Raw genomic sequence first — 20,451 nt, 5'->3', positions numbered from 1 at the left:
AATTTTACATTACTAAGTGCCTGTGAAGTTTCATCAGACAACCTTCAGCCTTACCATCTGTGGACAATTCTGATACTGACGCCAGGCACATCAGTGCACCCCTGTAATCCCAGTGGCTCTGGAGTCCAAGGCGGGAGGATCATGAAGTCAAGGCCAGCCTTGGCAACATAACAAGACCCTGTCTCAAATGAAAAAAAAGTTCCAACCCCAACTACCAACTGATTGCTGTGACCCACCAATGGCTGTGACCCATCCTTTGAAACACTGCCTTGGAGGGCACCCGAGGATGAGAATAGTGAGCCTCCTGTCCAGGGAGGACCTGCCTGAGAGTGCAATGGTTTCACCAGAGTTACTTGGTGTCTGAGTTTGTCTCCTCAGTTCTGCAGTCTCTCCTACAGGAGGGGAGGGAGCGGCTTTTCCTTCTGGAACTCTTCTTTCTAGGCTCCCACATGCCCCTGTGTTGACACAGAACAGAGTCCTGCTCTGCTGAGTTGGGTCTCCAGCCAGGCTCAGTCCTGCTGCCTCCCTGTGACTTTCCCTTCTGGACTGGAAGCCCCCTTCTTCTCTTCTCTTTCCAAACAAGGTAGTCCTCAAGGTCAGGCGGGCATTCTGTGCCCCCGCCCCCCCCCCCCCCCCCCGCATGGGGATGGGCGCCTGGCCCTCATTCCTGGGTGCACAGTGCGGCATGACACTTTCAGATGTTGCTCTGGATTCTTCTTGCAACAAAAGGACTTGGCGTCCTTCCCTTGGCCCTTCCTAGAAATCCCTTAAAGCCTTAAAACCAATTCCAAAAGCAAGCTGGGCAGACACCTCATGGGCTCCTTCCTGGCCCCTTTGCCACGGTGGATGTTGCTGGTGGACTCCGGCCTTCTCCCCACTGGGCCTGGCAGCCTTAGCTGCCCATCCAGGCATCCGTGCCAGTTGGCTCCGAGCTGGTGAGCAGTGAGACCTGCTTGCGGCATCCCCAGCACGTGGAGAGCCCAGAGCTCCTGGAGAGCTGGGTATGGGAAGAGATTTGGCCAGGGGTTCTCCAGCTCCCTGTGTTGTTGGAAGAGCCACCTGAGCACACAGAAGCAGGTCTCCCTGGCCAGCAGGGGATCCTCCCTCAGGCTGCCCTGGCTGCTGCTTCTCACAGGATACCAGGGGGTCTGGCCATGGTGGGCACTGGCCTGGTCACAGGGCTGCTGTTGCAGGTTGCTCAGGGGACTCCCACATGCCCTCAGGACACTTGGAGCATAACTGTCATGCTTTCAACTTTCTGCACCATTTCCTGGCTGATAATGGTGCTTTTTTGTTGCAAAGGCTGCCCAAGGTGGCCAGTAGCTACAGCATTCAGTGAACATTTCACACTCTCTGTCATCCCAGGCTGCTGGCATCACTGAGAGATAGGATGGGCTCTTAAAATATCAACCAAGCCAGGCTATGGTGGTCCACGTTTGTAATCCCAACAATCCCAGGGAGAAGATGCAAATTCAAGGCCAACCTCAGCAATTTAGTGAGGCCCTGAGCAACTTAGTAAGACCTTGTCTCTAAGTAAAAAATATAAAGTACAGGGGATGTGGCTCAGAGATAAAGCACTCTGAGAGTTCAATCCCCAGTACTGTCCCCCCAAAATCAACTAGGTCTGTGTTCCCAGTGACTAGGGAGACTGAGGCAGGATGATCCTAAGTTCAAGACCAGCCTGGGTTCAATTCCCAGTACTCAGGAGGAGGTGATGGCAAGGGCTGGGAATGCAGCTGAGTGGTAGAGAGGTTCCCTGGGGATTGAATTCAAGCACAAGACCCTGGTTCAATCCCCAACACCTCTACACACAAATCAGATTTCTCACTCTTCCTCCTCCTTCTGCACACATTTAACTAAGGCAGACAGTGTGGCTGTTCCCAGAAAGGGTTTCACCCAGGTCATCTGGGTGAGGATCAGGATAAAAGGATTGAGGTTATATAGAATTTTTTGTTTGGGTTTGGGGTATTGGGAATTGAACTCAGGGGAATATTACCACTGAGCCACATCCCCAGCCTTTTTTAAATTTTATTTTGAGATAGAGTCTCACTAAATTGCTGAGGCTGGTCTCGAACTTGTGATCCTCCTGCCTCTGCCTCCCAAGTCACTGGGATTACAGGCATGTGCATCACGCCTGGCTAGAGTACTTTTAAAATCTGGGATTCTACCCCTATCGTTCCTGAGTGTGATAAGTCTTTCTTTTCCCTAATATCAAGCCTTGACTCGAAGGGTATCTGATCAGCTCAGGTCAGCCTTGAAGACAATGACCACTCAGGTGAGTGTCCTGTTTGCCAAGACCCCCACGTGGGCCAAAATTGGAGCTATAATGAGGTTCGCCAACAATGGCAGCTTCTGAATGTGGGACCCACCCCCACCAGGTGGTTTCTAAAAGCATGTACTGGCACAGCCTTGTTCGACTTTTTAAAAATTTTTATGTATTTTTATATCTTGGATTGAACCCAGGGACGCTTAACAACACTGAGCCACATCGCCAGCAGCTTTCGTTTTTTATTTAGAGATGGTCTAGGTTGCTTAGGGCTTAAGTTGCTGAGCCTCCCAAGCTGCTGGGATAACAGATGTGTTCCACCACACCCAGCTACCTTGTTCCAATTTTGTTTATGCAAAGTCATGTTTCTGACCCCTGAGGAGTCCTGGGCAATGGCATTCACAGGGCACCTGAGACCATCTCAGTATCATTACCCAAGTTTCCAAGTCAAGTTTAACAATTCCAGAGCCAAAGGACCCTGTGCCCCTCCCTGCAGGTTTTGTATATGTGCTTGGGGGCTGGGCCACAGAATGTCTCTCTGCTGGGAAAGACGGTTGCCTTTTGGCCCTGTGGTGACACTAAAGATCTATAGGTAAGTCTAAACTCCCTTGTATGGGGTCTACATTAGCATTAGGCACATCCAACCTATGAAATAAGACCTGGACCCTCCCCAGGCTGCTGGGTGGCATGCTCCAGGCTTAGTATGCCTCATGGTGGTCTCCTGCTGCTGCCCGGGTTCCTGTTTATACTAGCTGTGGGAGACAAAGCAAACAAATTTGGTCCCAGCCTCTGGTGGTCAGATTCATCAGTGACCAATATCATGGCACATTCTTGAGATTTCACCAGAAGCCAATGTGCTGTAGGATTGAGGAGCAGATTCTTAGGAGAAACAGCCTTCTCACAGCATTTCTGCTCCTGTAGGTCTTGGGTGGGCGAGAATGTGTAACCCTAGCCAGCGCAGTGGCGCATGACTGTGATCCTAGCAGCTTGGGACAAGAGAATCATGAGTTCAAAGCCAGTCTAATAAAATATGAAAAAGGGCTGGGGATATGGCTCAGTGGTTGAGTACCCCTGGGTTCGATTCCCAGTACAAAAAAAAAAAAGTGTTACTCTGACCGTTCTTTACCCAGGATTGGGTTTGTAGCACTGTTTGAAACACTAACAGGCCAGCATGTTAGTTGATAAGTAATAAAACCCATCCCAGAGCTGACAGCTGGGTGGAGGCCAAGCTTGGACCTCCCCAGCTGGATTGGCAGTCCCTTGGCACTTTCCAAAGAAGGGCCGTCCAGATTCTCTGATTATTGGTAAGTATCCGAGGACCTAAGGGCCAGACCAGATGGGTTGCAGGCAAAGGCCAGTGCAGCGTTTGCTGAGAAAGGAAACTGAGTCTCTGCAGACGGTGTGCGTCAGGTCACGAATTCGCTAGGATGTGGTTGATTTCAAAGAAAACATTCCCAGATATGGATCCTGATGTTTATGGACCGGGCAGTCCACTCTCGTAAACTCCAGGAAAGACCAGACCCAGCTGGCTTCAGATGCTCTTGCAGTCAGCTGCGGCTGGCCCCAGATGCACAGGCCAACGAGGCCAAGAGGCCTGCCCTTCCCCAGCCCACACCTGGCTTCCCTGTTCTCCAGGTCGAATCCAGAAATCTCTTCCTAAATTGCAGCAATAAAGGAAAAGCCTCAGGACTGTAGTGACCCTTTGAGGATGTCTGCTTCCTTCAGGTGACACGTTTTTTAGAAAGGATGCTGACCCAAGGAGTCAGTATCTGTTTCAGTTTGGATCTGGACTGTCCCCCAAAGGCCCGGTCCCCATCTGGTGATGCTACTGAGAGGTGATGGGAACTTCAGAAGGCAGGGCCTGGTGGGGGTAATAGGTCCCTGGGGGCATGGCCTTGAAGGAGGTATTGTGTCACCAGCTCTGTCCTTGTGATGGAGCTCTGTCTTCTGGCCATCACTAGGTGAGCAGCTTTGCTCCACCACGTGCTCCGCACCATGGCGGCCAGCATCACCACAGGCCCAGGGACGAGGGAGCCAAGAGACCATGAGCTGAAACTGTGAGCCAAAGTAAACCTTTCCTCCTGTACATGGGTTTTCTCAGGCATTTGGTCACAGTGATGAGAAGCTGACGACACAATATTGCTGCAGACCCGTCGGGATGCAGGCCCCTTTTTCCTGCAGAGAGAGCCTCTGCTCCAGGGCATTTTATGTGGAAATGATAGGGAATGAGCAGGGGAGGGCAGGCCTGTCAGATGCCAAGGCTCGGACAACAAGGGAGTTCTATACCTGAGATGAGCAGAGGCCAAGGCCAGACGGGCCTGGGACAGACAAGCTACTGTCCCTGGCTTGTTAGCCATGGCAGACGACAACTGAGTGGTGAGGAGCTGGCACTTTCCAAACAGCAGAAGGCTGGCTGGCCTTTTTTGTCTTTGGACCTCACACCTGTTTCTCATCCACCTCCCCAGCTGGCCACCATTTGTAAACCTGAAGTCGGCAGAGCAAGGGAGAAAGGGGCACTCACTGCCACTAACGCTACCAACAGGGAGTGACAACAGAGATGGGATCCCACATCCATTTCTCCTTTATTTCAGTAACACAAGCCCCCAGGTTTTTCCTGGGCACAGCTGCCCAGCTAAGAATGATATTTCCCAGCCTCCCTTGCAGTTAGATGTAACCATCTGTCTAAGTCCTGGCCAATGGGTTGTGAGCACGTGGGTACATCTGCCTTCCTGGTCATCAGGATTGAACCAAGGGTGCTCCACCACTGAGCTGCATCCCCGGCTTTTCAAATTTTTGAGTCAGTCTCCCTAACTTGCCAAGCCTGGCCTAGAACTTGCAAACCCCATGCCTCAGCCTCCTGATTAGGTGAAATAGCGCCCAGGGCCTTGAACATGATAGGGGAGAGAGAGCTCTACCATGGAGCCACGCCCCTAAGCCCTAGGTCAGGTCGTGCTCCCCACCTGCCCTTTTTCTTCCCAAGAACCCAGTGGTAGAAGCCCGCTGCCATGGGCAATAATAAAGGGAAGGAGCCCGGGTCCCTGGACGATCTCCTGGAGCACCAGCTCTGATTCCCCTCGACTCAGACTTTCCTGTGAAAGAAAATGGCACCATCTTGCTAAGCCTCCATCTTGTAGGTCTCTGTAAAAGATTCCAGACTCAGGTCCTAACCATAATCCAACAGTGAATGAGAGGCGGACAGAGCCACGTTCCCCCTGTGCCCATTCACCCGCCTTGAAACGAGCAGGGAGCTTCATCTTGGGAAGGGCTCCGTCGCTGGGTCACAGCTCACTAGCGGTGTCTGGGGCAAGAAGCTGCACTGCTTTCAGGCTCATCGCCTCAGATAAACCTGAGGATCCTATCGCCAATTTCATGATCAATAATAAGGTTTTGGGAAATAATTATAAAGACTAACCTTTATTGGGCTTCCATCGACCTGTGCCAGGCAGACTGTGCAAAACTTGTGAGACCAGAAAAGAGAAGTCGGGGGCTGCTTACCACCGAGCAGTAAGGGGCGGAGCAAGGACGCCCCATCAGCGACTGACCTCAGGACCCAAACTGGCCGGTCTGTGCTGGCTCTAACCTGCCGTTAGCATGCTCCCTGGCCTCAGGTAACCTCACTGATTCACCAAATGATGGTGAGCAGCGAGGCTGAGTCACACAGATCCGGTGACAGCACCGCAGACCAGGTCCCCACCCTCATGGAATTCATGCTCCACCAGGAGAAACACACACTCTCATATCCTGCCCTCAGCTGTGGGCAAAGCCACACTCACTCAGCGGGAGAAAGACCCATTTACAATCCCCACCCCACCCTGCCTCCTCTCCTCACCGCTTCATCTCCACCCTCTGCCTTCTGTTCTCCACTCTGACCTCCTTGCAATGCCTTGGACACACAGGCACATTCCCACCTCAGGGCCTTTGCACTTAGGATTCCTCCGCCTAGAGCACTCTTCCTCCATATCTTTAGTTTTTTTTTTTTTTTTTTTTGTAGTTGTATTTGGACATAAAAAAAGATAAATAAAATAAAGGTATCAAGAGAGAGAGGGAGAGAATTTTTTTTAACTAAGAGTTATGAGACCAGCCTGGGCAACAGCAGCAGGACCCTTCCTCTAAATAAAACAAAACAGCTGGGCTTGTGGCTCACACCTGTAATCCCAGCAGTTTGGGAAGCTGAGGCAGGAAGATCGCCAGTTCAAAGCCAGCTTCAGCAACTTAGCAAGACCGTCTCTAAATAAAAAATAAATAAAAAGGGCTGGGGATGTGGCTCAGTGGTAAAGTGCCCTTGGGTTCAATGAAATTAAAAACAAAATATTCAGTGACGCTTTCCCTGGTGACTTTAAATCCAACCCTTCCCCATCATACCAAATAATTATTACTCTTTCCTCTTGTATTTGTCTTTTGTTTTTTTAGATATATTTCTTAGTTGTAGTTGGACACAGTACCTTTATTTATTTTTATGTGGTGCTGAGGATGGAACGCAGGGCCTCACACATACTAGGTGAGTGCTCTACCATTGAGCCCAGCCCCTTGGGGCTTTTGTTTGTTTGTTTGAGACAAGGTCTCCATGTTGACCAGGCTGGCCTCAAACTCCTGGGCTCAAGTGATCCTCCTGCCCCTCAAGTAGCTGGGACCCAGGGCTGATGGGCCTGCCCTCAGCTGCATTTTCTTATTCTGTTTTTGGTACTCGGGGGCCACTGAGCTGCACTCCCAACCCTTTTTAATTTTGAGATAGGATCTTGCTAATTGCCAAGGTGGCCTTAAACTTGCAATCTTCTTGCCTCAGCTTCCGGAGCAGCTGGGATAACAGGCATGTGCCACTGTGACTGGCCATTTTTTTTTTTTTTATATACGAATGCTTTTATTGAGGTATAAGTTACATAAAACTCACCCAATTCAAATATATAATTCAGTGGGTTTTTTTGGTACCAGAGATTGAAACCAGGGGTGCTTAACCATTGAGTCACATCCCCAGCCTTTTTTGAGACAGGGTCTCACTAAGTTGCTTAGGGACTCACTTAGTTACTGAGGGTGACCTCAAACTTGCAATCCCCCTATCTCAGCCTCCAGAGTCACTGGGATTACAGGTGTGCACTACCATGCCTGGTTCAATTCAGTGATTTTTAATAAATTTACCAAGTGGTGCAACTGTCACTATGTATCAGTTTTTAGAATATTTCCACAATATGGCTGGATTTGGTGGTGCACACCTGCAATCCCAGCCACTCTGGAGGCTTAGGCAGGAGGATGGCAAGTTTGAGGCCAGCCCGGGCAACTTAGTGAGACTTTCAACAACTTAACAAGACCCTGTCTCAAAATAGCATGAAATGAAATAAAGGACTGGAAACTGGGCTGGGAGGTAAAGCACTCCTAGGATTCAATTCCCAGTACCCCCCCCCCCCGCAAAAAAAAAGAACATTTTCACTTTTCTATATGGTCTCACTATATTGCCTAGGCTGGACTCAAATTTCTGAACTCAAAGGATCCTCCTACCTCAGCCTCCCAAGTGGCTGGAACTGTAGGTGTCATTACCATACTCTGTGCTATTTAGAACATTTTAATTACCTCCTGTGCATTTATAGTTAATCCCCAGTCCCCCCTCATCAGCCCTCTAGCAACCACTAACTACTGTCTCTGTAACTGCCTTCCCTGAACATTTCACATAAATGACATCAGGCATTAGAGTCTTGCATCTGGCCGCTTTTCCATAGCATTGTGTGCTTGAGGTTCATCCGTGATGCAGGGTGTCAGGGGCTTGTTCTTTATCATTGCTGCATATTATTCCACTGATAGGCATGCCACATTTTGTCCATCCATTCACCAAATGACAGACATTTTTTCAGGTTTTTCCTTAACATACTATGTACATTTTACTCTGCTTTCCTCAGTACAATTGTCAATTCCATGAAGCTGATTTTGTTCACTTCTGAACCCCTAGCCCTTGAACTGTACTAGATACCAAAGGTGCTCAATTAAATATATGCCAAAGGAATAAAGAATGAAGATAACCTCAGATGGTGGTAAGCAGGGGCTATGCCGGGCAGGAGAAAGGGATGGAATGACAGAGACAGGGCAGGCACCTCTGAGGACATTTAGAGCAGATATCTGAGGGTACAGCCACTTTTCCTGCCTAGAATCTCCCTTTGTGCAGTCAGGACACCCACTGTCACAGAGGCTAGGCCCCCATTCCTCTCCCAGTCTGACTCAAGCCTGGTTCAGGGGTAAAAAGGCTGGGCTCAGCTGGACACCCCTTCAGTTTAGAGTCCCCAGGGTGAGTCAGAAAGCCAAGCTGAGCTTTGACTTCAGCCACTCTGCCAGAGCCTGAACCCCTGTTCACCCTGCATCTTACTGTTACTCCCTCGGCCTTCCTATCTGAAAATTAGTAACAGGGCCTGCTGTCTGGGCTGGATGCTGTTCAAGCTCAGTCTCCATCGTGATGGTATTTGGAAGTGGGACTCTAGGGAGGTTGTGAGATCAGAAGGGTGGAGCTCACAGGAATGGGATTAGTGTCCTTAGATCTGCCTCCCCAATCCCAGGGGCACTGAGGAGGCAGAAAGAAGGCAGCTGTTCACAAGCCAGGAAGTGGCCCTTAGACACCATCTCTGCTGTACCTTGGTCTTTAACTCCCAGGGTCCGGGGACTGAGAGATGCACTGTCGTGTAAGCAGCTGGATCTGTGGTGTATTTGTTATAGCAGCCCAAGCTAGGACACCTGCCTTTATTCAAAACAAAACCAAAGGCACCACATCATATCCTCCATGTGCATTATTCCATCTGTGCCAGGCTCCAGTCTAGGAAACCAACCCACCCAGATCTCATAGCCCCAGCGGCAGCTGTCACTCACAGGCCGGGAGTGAAACAACTTTCTGGAAGTCTCTCTGCTGCTGACACAGCTGGGCCTGGAATGCACAGGCCCCATCCAGCCTGGGCACCTCACCCCAGCCAGTTTCTCTCCAGGCAGGAGAGGGGCTGTGAGCTTCAGTTAAATAGTGAAGACCCTGGCGGCCTGCATGGGCATCCCTCCAGGGCAGCCATCTGACCTTTTGAGGGGAAGCTCACAACAGCTCTCCATCCTCTCCCCAGAAACCTGCAACTCCCCGACACCCCCGACCCCAGCCCATCCACCGGTGGCCTGGATCAGGAACAGGCAATCAACTGTCCGCCTCCCCCTTTCCTATGGAGGAAAGTGTGGGTGGGGCCAGGGAGGGGCGGTGAGTCAAGACCTAGTTGCTGCAGGGCAAAGGTTGGGAGGGTGGGACTCCTCGGAATTCCTGGGGCTACAGGTCCAGCGCTCCTCCTCCTCCCTGCGGGAACTGCCCGCTCCTCCGACCCACCTTCACTCACCACCATGGAGTTCGACCTGGCAACAGGTGCGCTCCGGGCGGGGGGTCCCCGTGGGTGGGGGCAGGCTCAGCGGGGCCAGGGGTTCCGATACCCCCAACCCACCCAACTTCATTTGTGTCGCAGCCTTGAACTCTAATTCCAAGAAGCCAGCGGGGACAGGCCAGGTGAGAGACGCCAGGCACGGTCCCTCCAAGGCTCAGGGCCCGCCAGAGGCGGGGGCACCTCGGAAACCAAGGGTAAGTCACCTCGCCACCAGGCATGCAGGGGGATGGGGCGACCTGGATTCGACTTTGGCCCTTAGACCTTGTCGCACCTCGGCTTTCCGACTTGGGGTCGGGGTCTGGGAAGGGGTTCCCCGCCCTCACTGTCATCCCTGTCCCCCAGCATGGCAATGGCAGCTCCTCAGACTCCAGCAGCAGCAGCTCCTCCAGCGACTCGGATGCCGAGGGGAAGGTAAAGGGCTGCCCGGGCCAAGGCAGGCCAAGGTGGGGGTCAGCGCTGGGCGGGGCCGGTCCCAGGACAGCCTGGACATCTCCCGTCCCACCCGCTGCCCACAGTGCCACGCTGCGGGCGCCAAGCAGCACGAAGCCACCCCGGGCCAGGCCAAGAAGCTCAAGGTGAAGAAGAAAAAGGAGAAGAAGGACAAGAAGGAGAAGGGCAAGGAGAAGGGCAAAAAGTCCCCTCACTGATTAAACCCTCCCGGGCAAGGAGAAGGGCAAGAAGTCCCCTCACTGATTAAACCCTCCCGATGGTGGCGCTGTGTCTGGCTCCCACCCCGTCGCTCCGCTCCCTGGCCCGGCGCTGCCCCCTGCCGGGCGTCCCAAGGACAGAGGCGGCCCCAGTCCTTCAGGCTTTATTGTTTCGCTGTGCAGCTGGAGATCTCAGCACCTTGGCGGGGAGAGGGGCGCGGGCGGGCGCGGGCGGCGGCCCTGCCCGGAAAGGCGGCCCGAGGCGGGCGGAGATGAGCGGCGGCAGCGGGCGGGCGGCAGGCGGCTGCGCGGGCGCCCTCACCGCACCAGGTGGAAGGTGAGCCAGTACATGAGCAGGGGCTGCGCCGCCGCCACGGCCATGGTCAGGTACATGCGCAGCTGGTTCCGCGCCCCGCGCACCGGTACCCCTTCAGCCGCCGCCTCGGCCAGGATCTTCAGCCGCAGCGTCCGGATCTGGGAGGGGAGGGGAGACGGGCGCTGGGTTTACCCTCGCCACCAACCCGCCGGGGGCGGGAGGACTGGGTGGTGGGAGGACTGGGCGGACTTCTAGCCTCTGCCCACAAGAACCCGCAGCCTGGCCAAGATCCTGCCCCTCTGGGCCCGTGAGCAAAAATGAGGGTTCCAGACTCAAATGCCAGTAAGACAGCTTTACCAGCCACGGTTTTTTCTTGGTGCTGAAATCAAATGCAGAGCCTCTCCGTGCTAGACAAGGCACCCTCCGTGATGACCATTTTTAAAGACAAAGTAGATCCCCAACTCTGCCTCCCCAATCCCAGACTGAACCCAGACACAGTCTACCATCGAACTATACTCGCAACCTTTTTGAGACAAGGTCTCACTATTGCCCGGGGTGGCCTTCATTCTCCTGCCTCAGCCTCCGGTAACTGAGATTATAGGTGGGACTGACACTGCCTCAGGCTGCCCCCACCCCACCTCAGCTTTTTTTAAATGGGGTCTCCCTATGTTGCTGAGGCTGGCCTCCAACTTGAGATCTCCCCACCTAAGCCTCCTAAGTAGCTGGAATTACAACTAGAAATGTGCGCAGCTAGAAATGCTATTTTCTAAAATATTTAAAATGTATTTTTTTAACTTTGAAATGATGACATCAGCGTATCTGCTCATGGGTCATTTACAGCCCAGTAGCCCTGCGCCCCATGTGCACTCTGGGCTCTGACCTCTCCCAGCACCCTGACATGCAGACATCACCGTCCCATTTTATAAAAGGGGAAACTGAGGTTTAACCCCAGAACTGATCTGAGGCATGAAGTTCGGGTCAACCCAAGCCAGGGCCCTTTGCCAGCACCCCCACTCCGGATGGAAGGGCTCTTAGAGAATCTCCTTCCAGGGAAATTTTGGTGGGAAAGTCCCCCACATAAGGGGAAGGGTGGGGACCCAGCCCCCAGCCTGGGTGGGGATCCTCACCGCAGCCCCAATGCCAGCTCCTGTGGCTCTACCTGACCCAGCTTGGATACCTCCTCTTCTAAGAAGCCCTCCTGACCCCGGCTGGGGTAGCTACTCCATGCCCCTCAGTTTGGCAACAGCTCTCGTCTAAATTCCTTCTCTGACATCCTCTGCTTGGATGCCCCAGGGCCCAACTATGTCCAGGAGGCCTGTGTCCTCAGCCTTACCCACCCTGAGCCCCAGCTCACCATGAACACGAAGATGGACACGCAGCACCAGCCCAGCACCAAGTAGTAGCCAGTTTTCCCAAAGAGCAGGCCCATGAGAACCCCGCCGATCATGCTGGAGAGAGGGAGAATGGAGGCTGATTTGAGGACAGGGCCCAAGGGCGGGGCTGGCAGGCAGGTTTGGGGGTACTCACCCGACATATTTGTAGCCCAGGAAGGCCACCAGGTCGATGGTGGTGAGGTCGGTATTGACAGTGACCAGGTAGAGGCTGAGCAGGATGGCCAGCACTTCCAGGGCCAGCCAGGCCAGTGCTGAGCTTGCCTGCAAGCCCAGGAGGTCTGGGGAGAACCTGTGGGACCGAGCTCTGTCATTCAGCTGCTGGCTCAGACCCCCCCTGAGCACTGGCCTAGAGACAGCCCAGCAGTGACCAAGAGGGACCTGGGCCTGCCCTCCTAGACATCCCATTCCAGGATTCCAGTTTGTCTGTTCCCAGGCAGTGACACCCACAAGGGTCAATCACAGGTGTGACTCACAGGGGGCTGTGGCACACAGGCCGAAAGGGATGGCAGAAGGGGCTTCCTAGAACAGAGGACAGCTAAGCTGAGGTCTGAAGGAGTAAGCAGTGGTCAGAGAAGGGCCGGGGTCTCTGCCCTATCCCCAGGGCCCAAAAATTAATCAACTGCTTCTAATGACAGTTGTTTTCAGTGCCACAAAGGAAAGGACCAGGGACTATGAGGGAGAGACAGGGGCTCGCCCTGGAGGAGAGGCATCAATGCTGGGTGGGGCATGAGCAGGTGACATAGGGAAGGAGCCTTCTGAGCCAAGGTAACAGAAGTGCCCAGGCCCTGGGGCAGCACCAGGCCCTCTGGAGTGGAAAGGGACAGAGTGGCACGGCAGAGGGAGCAAAGGGGATGGAGATACCAGGCTGAGGAGCTGGGGCTCAATTTGGGGGCTTCTGGCAGCTGTATGGGTCAAGGTGGGGTGCGGCCCGGCCTACAGCTCACATAAAACCTTCCCAGATGTCCCTGGAGTGAGGGCGGCAGGGGCAGCGTGCTCAGGAGAGTGAGGATGAGGACAGATCTCGGGTGGAGGCTAAGAGGAAGGATGGATTTAGAGGGTCCCCCCGCACAGGGTGTGATGGGCTGCATGTGGCTGGGAAAGAGAGGGGAGGCAAGGGGACAATGAAGGTGATGGACTGAGACCTCCCTGATGTGCCTTGGTCCCCAAGACCACCCCACTCCCTTACCTATCCTGTGTCCCCAGTGCAAGGCCAGCCACCAAGATGTAGGTGATGAAAGCCATCGCTGTAGGAGAAGACACAAGACAGAGGTCAGAGGAAGGGCTGTTTTGGGCCTCTGCACCCAAACCTCTGCCCAGCCAGAGGGAGGGGGGTGTGGGCAGGGCTGGGCAGGGTGAAACCTGGAATATAGAGGTCAGGCGCGTTGACGTCAAAGCGGGGGGCCACTGGGGTGTCCTGCTGGTACTGCACCTCCCAGTCCTGTGGGGAGAAAGGGGGAGTGGGCAGGATCCCCAGAGCAGGGCTCCTCCCACCTTGCTTACAGCGGCTGACCCCGGGACCCCGACCCCGACCGCCGGACAGCGCAGTGCCAACCTGGTGCAGATAGGGGAAGACGAGCAGGCCCAGCTTTTTGCCCACATACACGGTGTCCACGGCAAAATAGTACTTGAGCTTGGTGACAGGGATGAAGCGGTCAATCTGCGGAGGCAGAGCTCAAGCCTGAGACCCTGCAGCCCCTGCCGTCCCGCCCCCCAGCCCCGGTCCACTCACGTTCTTGTCCACCAGCTCCTTGCCCTGTGCGGCCAGGCTGCTCCCGTAGGCCATGGCCATGTTGGACACAGGATCTGCCAGGAAGGCCGCCTGTGCGGAGGCAGAGGTGTTGGGGTAGCCCAGACCACCAGGTGCCCTCTGGGCCCCATAGCCCCGGTTCTGGGCTGAACTCGTGTCATCAAAAAGCTGGTGGGGGTCGGCCATGTCCGGCGGGGAGGCCGGAGTCCTCCGCTTCGAGGCTGCAGGGGAAGAGAGTGGATGCTCACTCATTCTGCAGCTCTCCTTCTTGCTCCTGCCAAATCAGGGGCTGGAGTCACCAGCAGAGTGCTGATATCACATGGGCTCTCAGGCGCAGGTTCTACCTATCCATCCACCATCCATCAATCTACCCCTCCACATCCACCCATCCCTCTATCATCCATCTGTCATTACCCACCCATCCGTCACCTATCTACCCATCCATTATCACCTACCTATCACCCACCCATCATCCATCCATCCATCTTGGTCACCCATCCACTCATCTACAAAATAATAAATAATAATGGTGACATGGACAGCTACTCTGGGGTCTAATACGCACCAAGCCTTTTATAAAAAGGGCTCTGTCCCTGTCTCCCACGCTCTCCCTCACTCAGGGAAAGTGGTTCAGGTCCAGCCACCTTGGCCTTTCAGTGCTCACCAGACACACCTGCTACCTACCTGGCACACACCTACCTCAGGGCCACTGCACTAGCTGTGCCTCTGCCTGGAATGCTCTCCCCACCATGCGCACACAGTTCCCCCTCTCTGCCTGCGGATGGGGCCTTCCCTGATCACCCCGCCCACAGCTGTACCTCCCTTTGGGGCGGTACCTGACCCACCTTCCCTACTTCATTTTGACCACGGAACTTGGCACCAGCTGACCGATCAGCTGTTTTCTTTATTTTACTCACTGTCTCCCCACTGGATTGCGAGACCCTGGGGTGGGGACCTTCACCATGTTCACAGCTGAACCTCAGAGCTAAAGCAGGTGCTCAGTGTGAATAAATGGCCACCCCCATTTGACAGATGTGAAACCAAGGCACAGAGAGCAACATGGCTTGTGAAAGGACCAAACAGAGTTGACTGGCATGGAGTCCAGCCCAGGACTCTCTGGCAAAGATGACAATGATTAAACCCTGACAGATAGGCACCATGATACATTCCTGTAATCCTTGTGACTCAGACCCTGAGGCAGGAAGATCACAAGTTCAAGACCAGCCTGGACAACTTAGCAAGACCTGATTTGATAAAAAATAAAAAGGGCTGAGGGTGGAGTTCAGTGGTAGAGTCCTCGCCCAGCACACACCAGATCCTGGGTTCTAAGCAGCACATGCACACATACACACGCACACAACTCCACAAAATGTACCCTCTGGCTTCATGGGAGGGGGGGATGGTGGAGGAGCATGGGCAGGAAAAGGAGACTGCTGAGGTGGCCCAGAGAGGAGTAGTGGCAGGACCCCAGGGGGTGGGGTATGGGGATGGGCTGTTTCTGGGTACATCTCCCAGGTAGGAGGGACGGGGACTTGCTGGAGGTGGTGAGGAAGTGGAAGAATCAACGCTGAGCAGTGGGGTGGATGGGGGTGGGGGTGGAAGACCAGCAACCTGGCCCTGGGCTCCTGTTCCTGGCCACAGAGCAGTGCCACCCAGCAGACATATGCTGAGAACTGCTACACGCCAGGCACTGCTTCGTGCACAGGAGACAGGAGATAAGGCCATGCTGGGATGTGGGAGAAGAATCAATTATCCATGTCACAGCCTCCTCTATCCCTGCGTTCTCCCCTCTGTAGAATGGAGTTAACTGTTGTCCCCCCACCCACCCACCATGCAGGGCTGGTGTGAGGCAAAGTGACCACTCACAAACTGCTCAGCTGCACAAAACCATGTTCCCAGCTCTTCCTCTCAATTTTTCTTTCTTTCCTTTTCCCCCCTCTGCAGAGCTGGGGTGGAGCCCAGGCCTTCGCACGCGAGGCGGGGCTCTAGCCCCGGCACTAGCCCCTTCTCAATTCCTCAGTAGCCTAAAAACACAGACCAGGTCTCTTTAATCGTGAAGGAAGCAGCACTGGCCCTGACCTTCCCCCTTTCCTCCTTCCCTTTTCCCTTTCACCTCTGGCCAGACGAGTGACTTCCTGAAAGTTCAGGGCGAGTCTTCCTCCCTCCCTGTCATCCCTTGGCACTAGGTATGTGGGGTTCTGCTGTCACAGGCCTAGGCCATTGTTCCACTCTTATCTAACTCGATCCCCTGGAAGCTTTTGGTGTCACTGCCCCAAATGCCAACCTCCAACTCTGTGGCTTTTGCGACACCGCATGCACCTGTTTCTCAAATCTGTCAGACCTCGCAAGCATCTGCGGAGCAGAGCCCGCGTGAGAGGCCCTGCTGCGGGCACAGCGCACACAGCACGGGCAGGGACAGAACCACTCCTGCCTCCAGGAGTTCACAGGCTCCCAAATGGTCCCTCCCTGAAATGTGTGACCCAATTTTCCATCCTTGCCCTGTCTTCCACCTCTCACCTAAGGCAATCCCATCCACAATCAGCTCTGACCACCACAGGGTGCCTTCGCTTTCTGGGATCAATCTCTAGCCACTGATTTTCCATTGGCACCAGATCCAGGTCTAACCTCTTCCCAGAATTCCCTCTGGCTGCCTGCCCCTGGGTCTTGACCTCAGTGTCCAAATCTTGATTCCCCTCTGCCTCACAACCAGTCAACAATTCCTTAGTTCTCAGACACTATGTCCCAAGGTCCCCCTCTCTGACTCTGTCACCTCCCCCCTGATTTAAATGTCTTCCCCGGTGGAGCCCTGTCTTAGTCCACCAACCTTCCTCTAATGGGCAGCCAGTGAACCTTTCAAATGCACGCAGCAAGCCACAATGTCCTCTGTCTAAGATCAGTGCCCCTTGTGCTGAGAGTCAGCTCCAAACATGGAATGGCCCTGTGTGACCCGCTCTGCCAGACACCTCTGTCCTAGCCACAATGGTCTCTTCAGGCCCTGTCCACGCAGCCCCTTGCCCTGCAGGCTTTTGGATGTGCAGTACTGTCACCTGGGAGCACTTCCTTCCTCGGCCCCTGCCAATATCACACCCAGTCCTTGGCCTAGAGGCTTCCTTCTCACAGTCCTGGTACAAAGCAGGAGCCCTGCCTGTTCTGTCCTCCCTTCGGAGTGCACATCTCAATTTCTAAGCAGATACTCACCTACTTGTGTCCTCAGTGCAGGCCTCCAGTGCCTTCCCCACTCCTACAAGTCTCCTCCTGGATAACTCATCATTACACGTACCCTCTCTGGTAGAGAAGCTGCACTGACCCCCCAGGCCAGGCCTCCTCTGGGCTCCTGCCAACACCTCCATCCCGGCCCAGCCCCCTCTGCCTCCCATCCCTGTTCTGCGCTGCTCTCATCATATCTCCATTACTTCACGCTGCCACTTCTGCTCTGTAACTAGCAGCTCCATGAGGGCAGGAACAAGTGCTCTCTGGACACTGGCGTTATCTCCTGCATCTCACACCACAGGGCCAGCCAGGAACTTACCAAAGGTTGAAGAGGTGAAGAGACAATGCCCTCTCCCCCAAGAGTCCTCCTTAACCCGTCACATCCTGGACTATGTACCCCCCAACCCCAGTACTAGGGATTAAACTTGGGGCCTAGAGCACTGATCTACATCTCCAGCCCTTCTTGTTAAATTTTATTTTGAGACAGGGCTTGTTAAGGTGTCCAGGTTGGCCTTCATTTTTCAATCTTCCTGACTCTGTCCTCATTACAATTATAGGTACAGGGATTAAAGGTGTGCCTGGGGCAAATTATTCTTTTTTTTTTTCAATTTTATTTATTTTATTCACTTTAGATATATTTGTGTGTGTGTGTGTGTGTGTGTGTGTTGCTGGGGACTGAACCCAGGGCCTTGTGCATGCAAGGCAAGCACTCTACCAACTGAGCTATATCCCCAGCCCTCATTTTTGTTATTGATGGACCTTTATTTTTTATTTATATGTGGTGCTGAGAATGGAACCCAGTGCCTCACACATTCGAGGCAAGTGCTGGCTGTACCACTGCACCACAACCCCAGCCCGAGGATTATTCTCTTTATAGCTCTTTTTACTCCCCAAATTATCTTGTTGCTTCGTTTGCTTTTTAGTGTGTCTGCCTTTCCACTGAATTCTGAGCTGTTAAGACAGCAAGGACCAGAGTCCTCAGACCTACTTTTGAGTACCCAAATTCCAGCATAGGGTCTGGCACGGGGGAGCTTAGGCAAGGTATGCTGAATGAAGAAATGAAACGCACTGCGCTCATATGGAGATGAAGAGGAATTGAGAGATACAAATTCAACGGTGGGAAAAAAGGAGATTAATAGTACAATCAGTACAAGTTCAATTTTAAATGAGCGTGAACATGATCCTCTCACGGAGGGCCCTGAAGGCCGTAGTAAGAAGCACGGGCGACAGCTCGTGGGCACTGGGGAGCCACGGAAGGGTGGGGAGCAGGGGAAGGCAGACCGCTAACTCCAAATGAATGAAAGTCGCGTTTCTCCGCACAACACACAATATCCTACTCCAAGTCGTTTTCGTCCACAGCAGTTTCCTAAAGAATCTACCCACAAGGCGCCCCCTACCCGGACCTGGCATCCCTGAGCTGTGCACACCTCCAAATTCCAGATCCTCAATCTCGTGACCTCCGACCTGCAGTGACCTCTCCAACCGCCGCCGCGGCCCCGCCACGCCCCCGCCCGCCAGAACTCCTCGGTCAGCCACGTACGCCACTTACGCAGCCGGGGCGTCCCCGCCGCCGCCGCCAAGCCTGCCGGGTTCATCCTTTGCCGCCGCCACCTCAGCCGCGGTTCGTAACGTGGCCGCCCGGCTCCCGTAGCCACGCCCCAGCGGTGACACGACAGCCAATGGGCTTCAAGATTGCTCAGATGGCCGCGCCCCCTCTCTCTCACGGAGGCGTGGACGAGTGGGCTGGGGTTTACGTAAGAGGCGGGAACTGGGGCTCTCCGGCGTAAGGCGAGGGGCGGAACCTGGGCGTTAGGGAGGCGGGGCCGGGAACAATCCTAGGAGTAGGCGTTGTTGGGCATGACGGGAAATGTAGGTGTCACGTGTTGAGCGAAGAGGACGATGGGAAATGGAGTTCTCTGCCGCTTGGGACTTTCTTGGATAGCTGAGAGCACCCGGAGTCAGCGAAGGGTGTGAAGAAGCGGAGAAGAGGTGCACTTGTGTTTCCGAGGGGCTGATCGGAGTTGTGCGAGCTCTGAAGCTTGTACCGTTTGGGCACTCTTTAAGTATTATAGTGAATATTTAGAGTAGGAAGAAGACACCCAACAGGTTAGGTGAGAAGAACCGGTGTCTTTCTTGGAAGACAGCTTTAGGCAGTTTCCCAGAAATTTATTAAAATGTTCTCTCAACTAGGTTTTCTCTAAAACCAAAGAGGCTCTCTAACTTCCACTTATCTCCGGCAAAGACAACGGTGGGGGTGACATCTGGGCAGTGATAGCGCTCCGGAAGGATGTCAGCTGGGGACCCTATCATTGTGGCTTCCCCTTCCTCCTCGGAGATGTGGGTCTTTTCTGGGGACCTTGAAAGGCTGCCCCTAAGCTTCTCAATAACGAGTCCAGGCTGCACTGAGGTCCTTCTGTATGAGATGTCCCATTTCTCTTCTCACCTCGGGTTTAGAATCTGCCCCTTCGGCTTCACCGTCGTTTTCTCCTCAGCCTCAGCCCTTCCTGTTGCGTCGAGATCCATCTCTTTTTGGGGGATGGGGGGAGCACGAGGATTGAGCCCAGGGGCACCTAAACCACTAGCCACACGCCCATCTCTTTTGTTGGATTTTATTTAGAAACAGGGACTCGCCAAGTTACTTAAGGCCTCGCTCAAGGGCTGCGGCTGGCTTTGAACTAGCGATCCTCCTGCCTCAGCCTCCCTAGCCACTGGGCACCACTCACCCGGTGGGCACCACTCACCCGGCAAGATTGATCTCTTCTCGACTATTTTTAATTATTATTAATAAAGTATTTTGGCTTCCTATTGGCCTCTTGTGACTATAGTCATCCTTCGATATCTGTGGAGGATTAGTTTCGGGACCCTGTAGCTACCAGAATGCTCAAACACTCCAGCCCTTTATGTAAAACAAGGTAAATTACGTCTGTAATCCCAGCGATCGGAGGCTGAGGCAGGAGAATTGAGAGTTCAAAGCCAGCCACAGCAATTTAGTGAGGCCCTAAGCAACTCAGCAAAACCCTGTCTCTAAATAAAATATAAAAAAACTCTGGGGATGTGCCGCAGAGGTTAAGCGCTCCTGGGTTCAATCCCCGGGGCGGGGGGGAGTAGTTTTTGTGTAAACATAGTCCTGTATACTTTGTTTCTATTCTTTTGTGTTGTGTTGGGGATTGAATCCAGGGTGCTCTACCACTGAGCCACACAGCCCTTTTTAATTTTTATTTTTGAGACAGGGTCTCACTACCCAGGCCAGCCTTGAGCTTGCAGTCCTCCTTCCTCATCCTCCTGAGACACCTCCTGTATACTCTAAATAATAATAATAATAGTTATTATTATTATTATTATTATTATTAATATGTAGTGCCAAAGATCAAAGTCAGGGCTTCATACATGCTAGAAAGTGGCAAGCACTCTATCATTGCACTACACCCAGCCCCTTAAATCACTCTATATTACTTCTTGGAGTTTTTTTTTTTTTTTGGTGGTGGGGAT

General features: G+C 53.5%; 2 protein-coding genes across 5 annotated transcripts; one reads left to right on the top strand and one right to left on the bottom strand.

The window, feature by feature from the left end:
• Window positions 1-4,261: 4,261 nt before the first annotated feature.
• C18H19orf33 (chromosome 18 C19orf33 homolog) lies at window positions 4,262-10,295 on the top strand. Its single transcript, XM_071604185.1, has 5 exons — window positions 4,262-4,323; window positions 9,346-9,454; window positions 9,546-9,842; window positions 9,991-10,059; window positions 10,164-10,295. Exons 1-5 carry the CDS (start codon window positions 4,262-4,264, stop codon window positions 10,293-10,295), a joined length of 669 nt encoding a protein of 222 aa, XP_071460286.1.
• Window positions 10,296-10,434: 139 nt separating this feature from the next.
• Yif1b (Yip1 interacting factor homolog B, membrane trafficking protein) lies at window positions 10,435-18,614 on the bottom strand. Of its 4 annotated transcripts, none has more exons than XM_027941473.2 (8): window positions 18,503-18,614; window positions 13,735-13,973; window positions 13,558-13,662; window positions 13,365-13,443; window positions 13,192-13,249; window positions 12,139-12,294; window positions 11,966-12,059; window positions 10,439-10,769 (listed from the first exon to the last, which is right to left on the bottom strand). In XM_027941473.2, the coding sequence occupies exons 1-8, from the start codon at window positions 18,555-18,557 to the stop codon at window positions 10,614-10,616; spliced, it is 942 nt and encodes a 313-aa protein (XP_027797274.1). In that variant the 5' UTR covers window positions 18,558-18,614; the 3' UTR covers window positions 10,439-10,613. The 4 variants fall into 4 exon arrangements, with proteins under 4 accessions (XP_027797277.1, XP_027797274.1, XP_027797275.1 ...); XM_027941474.2 differs by having other exon boundaries at window positions 18,512-18,614; XM_027941475.2 differs by lacking the exon at window positions 18,503-18,614 and adding an exon at window positions 18,390-18,486 and having other exon boundaries at window positions 10,440-10,769.
• Window positions 18,615-20,451: the final 1,837 nt, after the last annotated feature.

Source organism: Marmota flaviventris, chromosome 18, assembly GCF_047511675.1.
Source record: "Marmota flaviventris isolate mMarFla1 chromosome 18, mMarFla1.hap1, whole genome shotgun sequence".
Lineage (NCBI taxonomy): Eukaryota > Metazoa > Chordata > Mammalia > Rodentia > Sciuridae > Marmota > Marmota flaviventris.
This window is presented reverse-complemented; position numbering and strand designations above follow the sequence as displayed.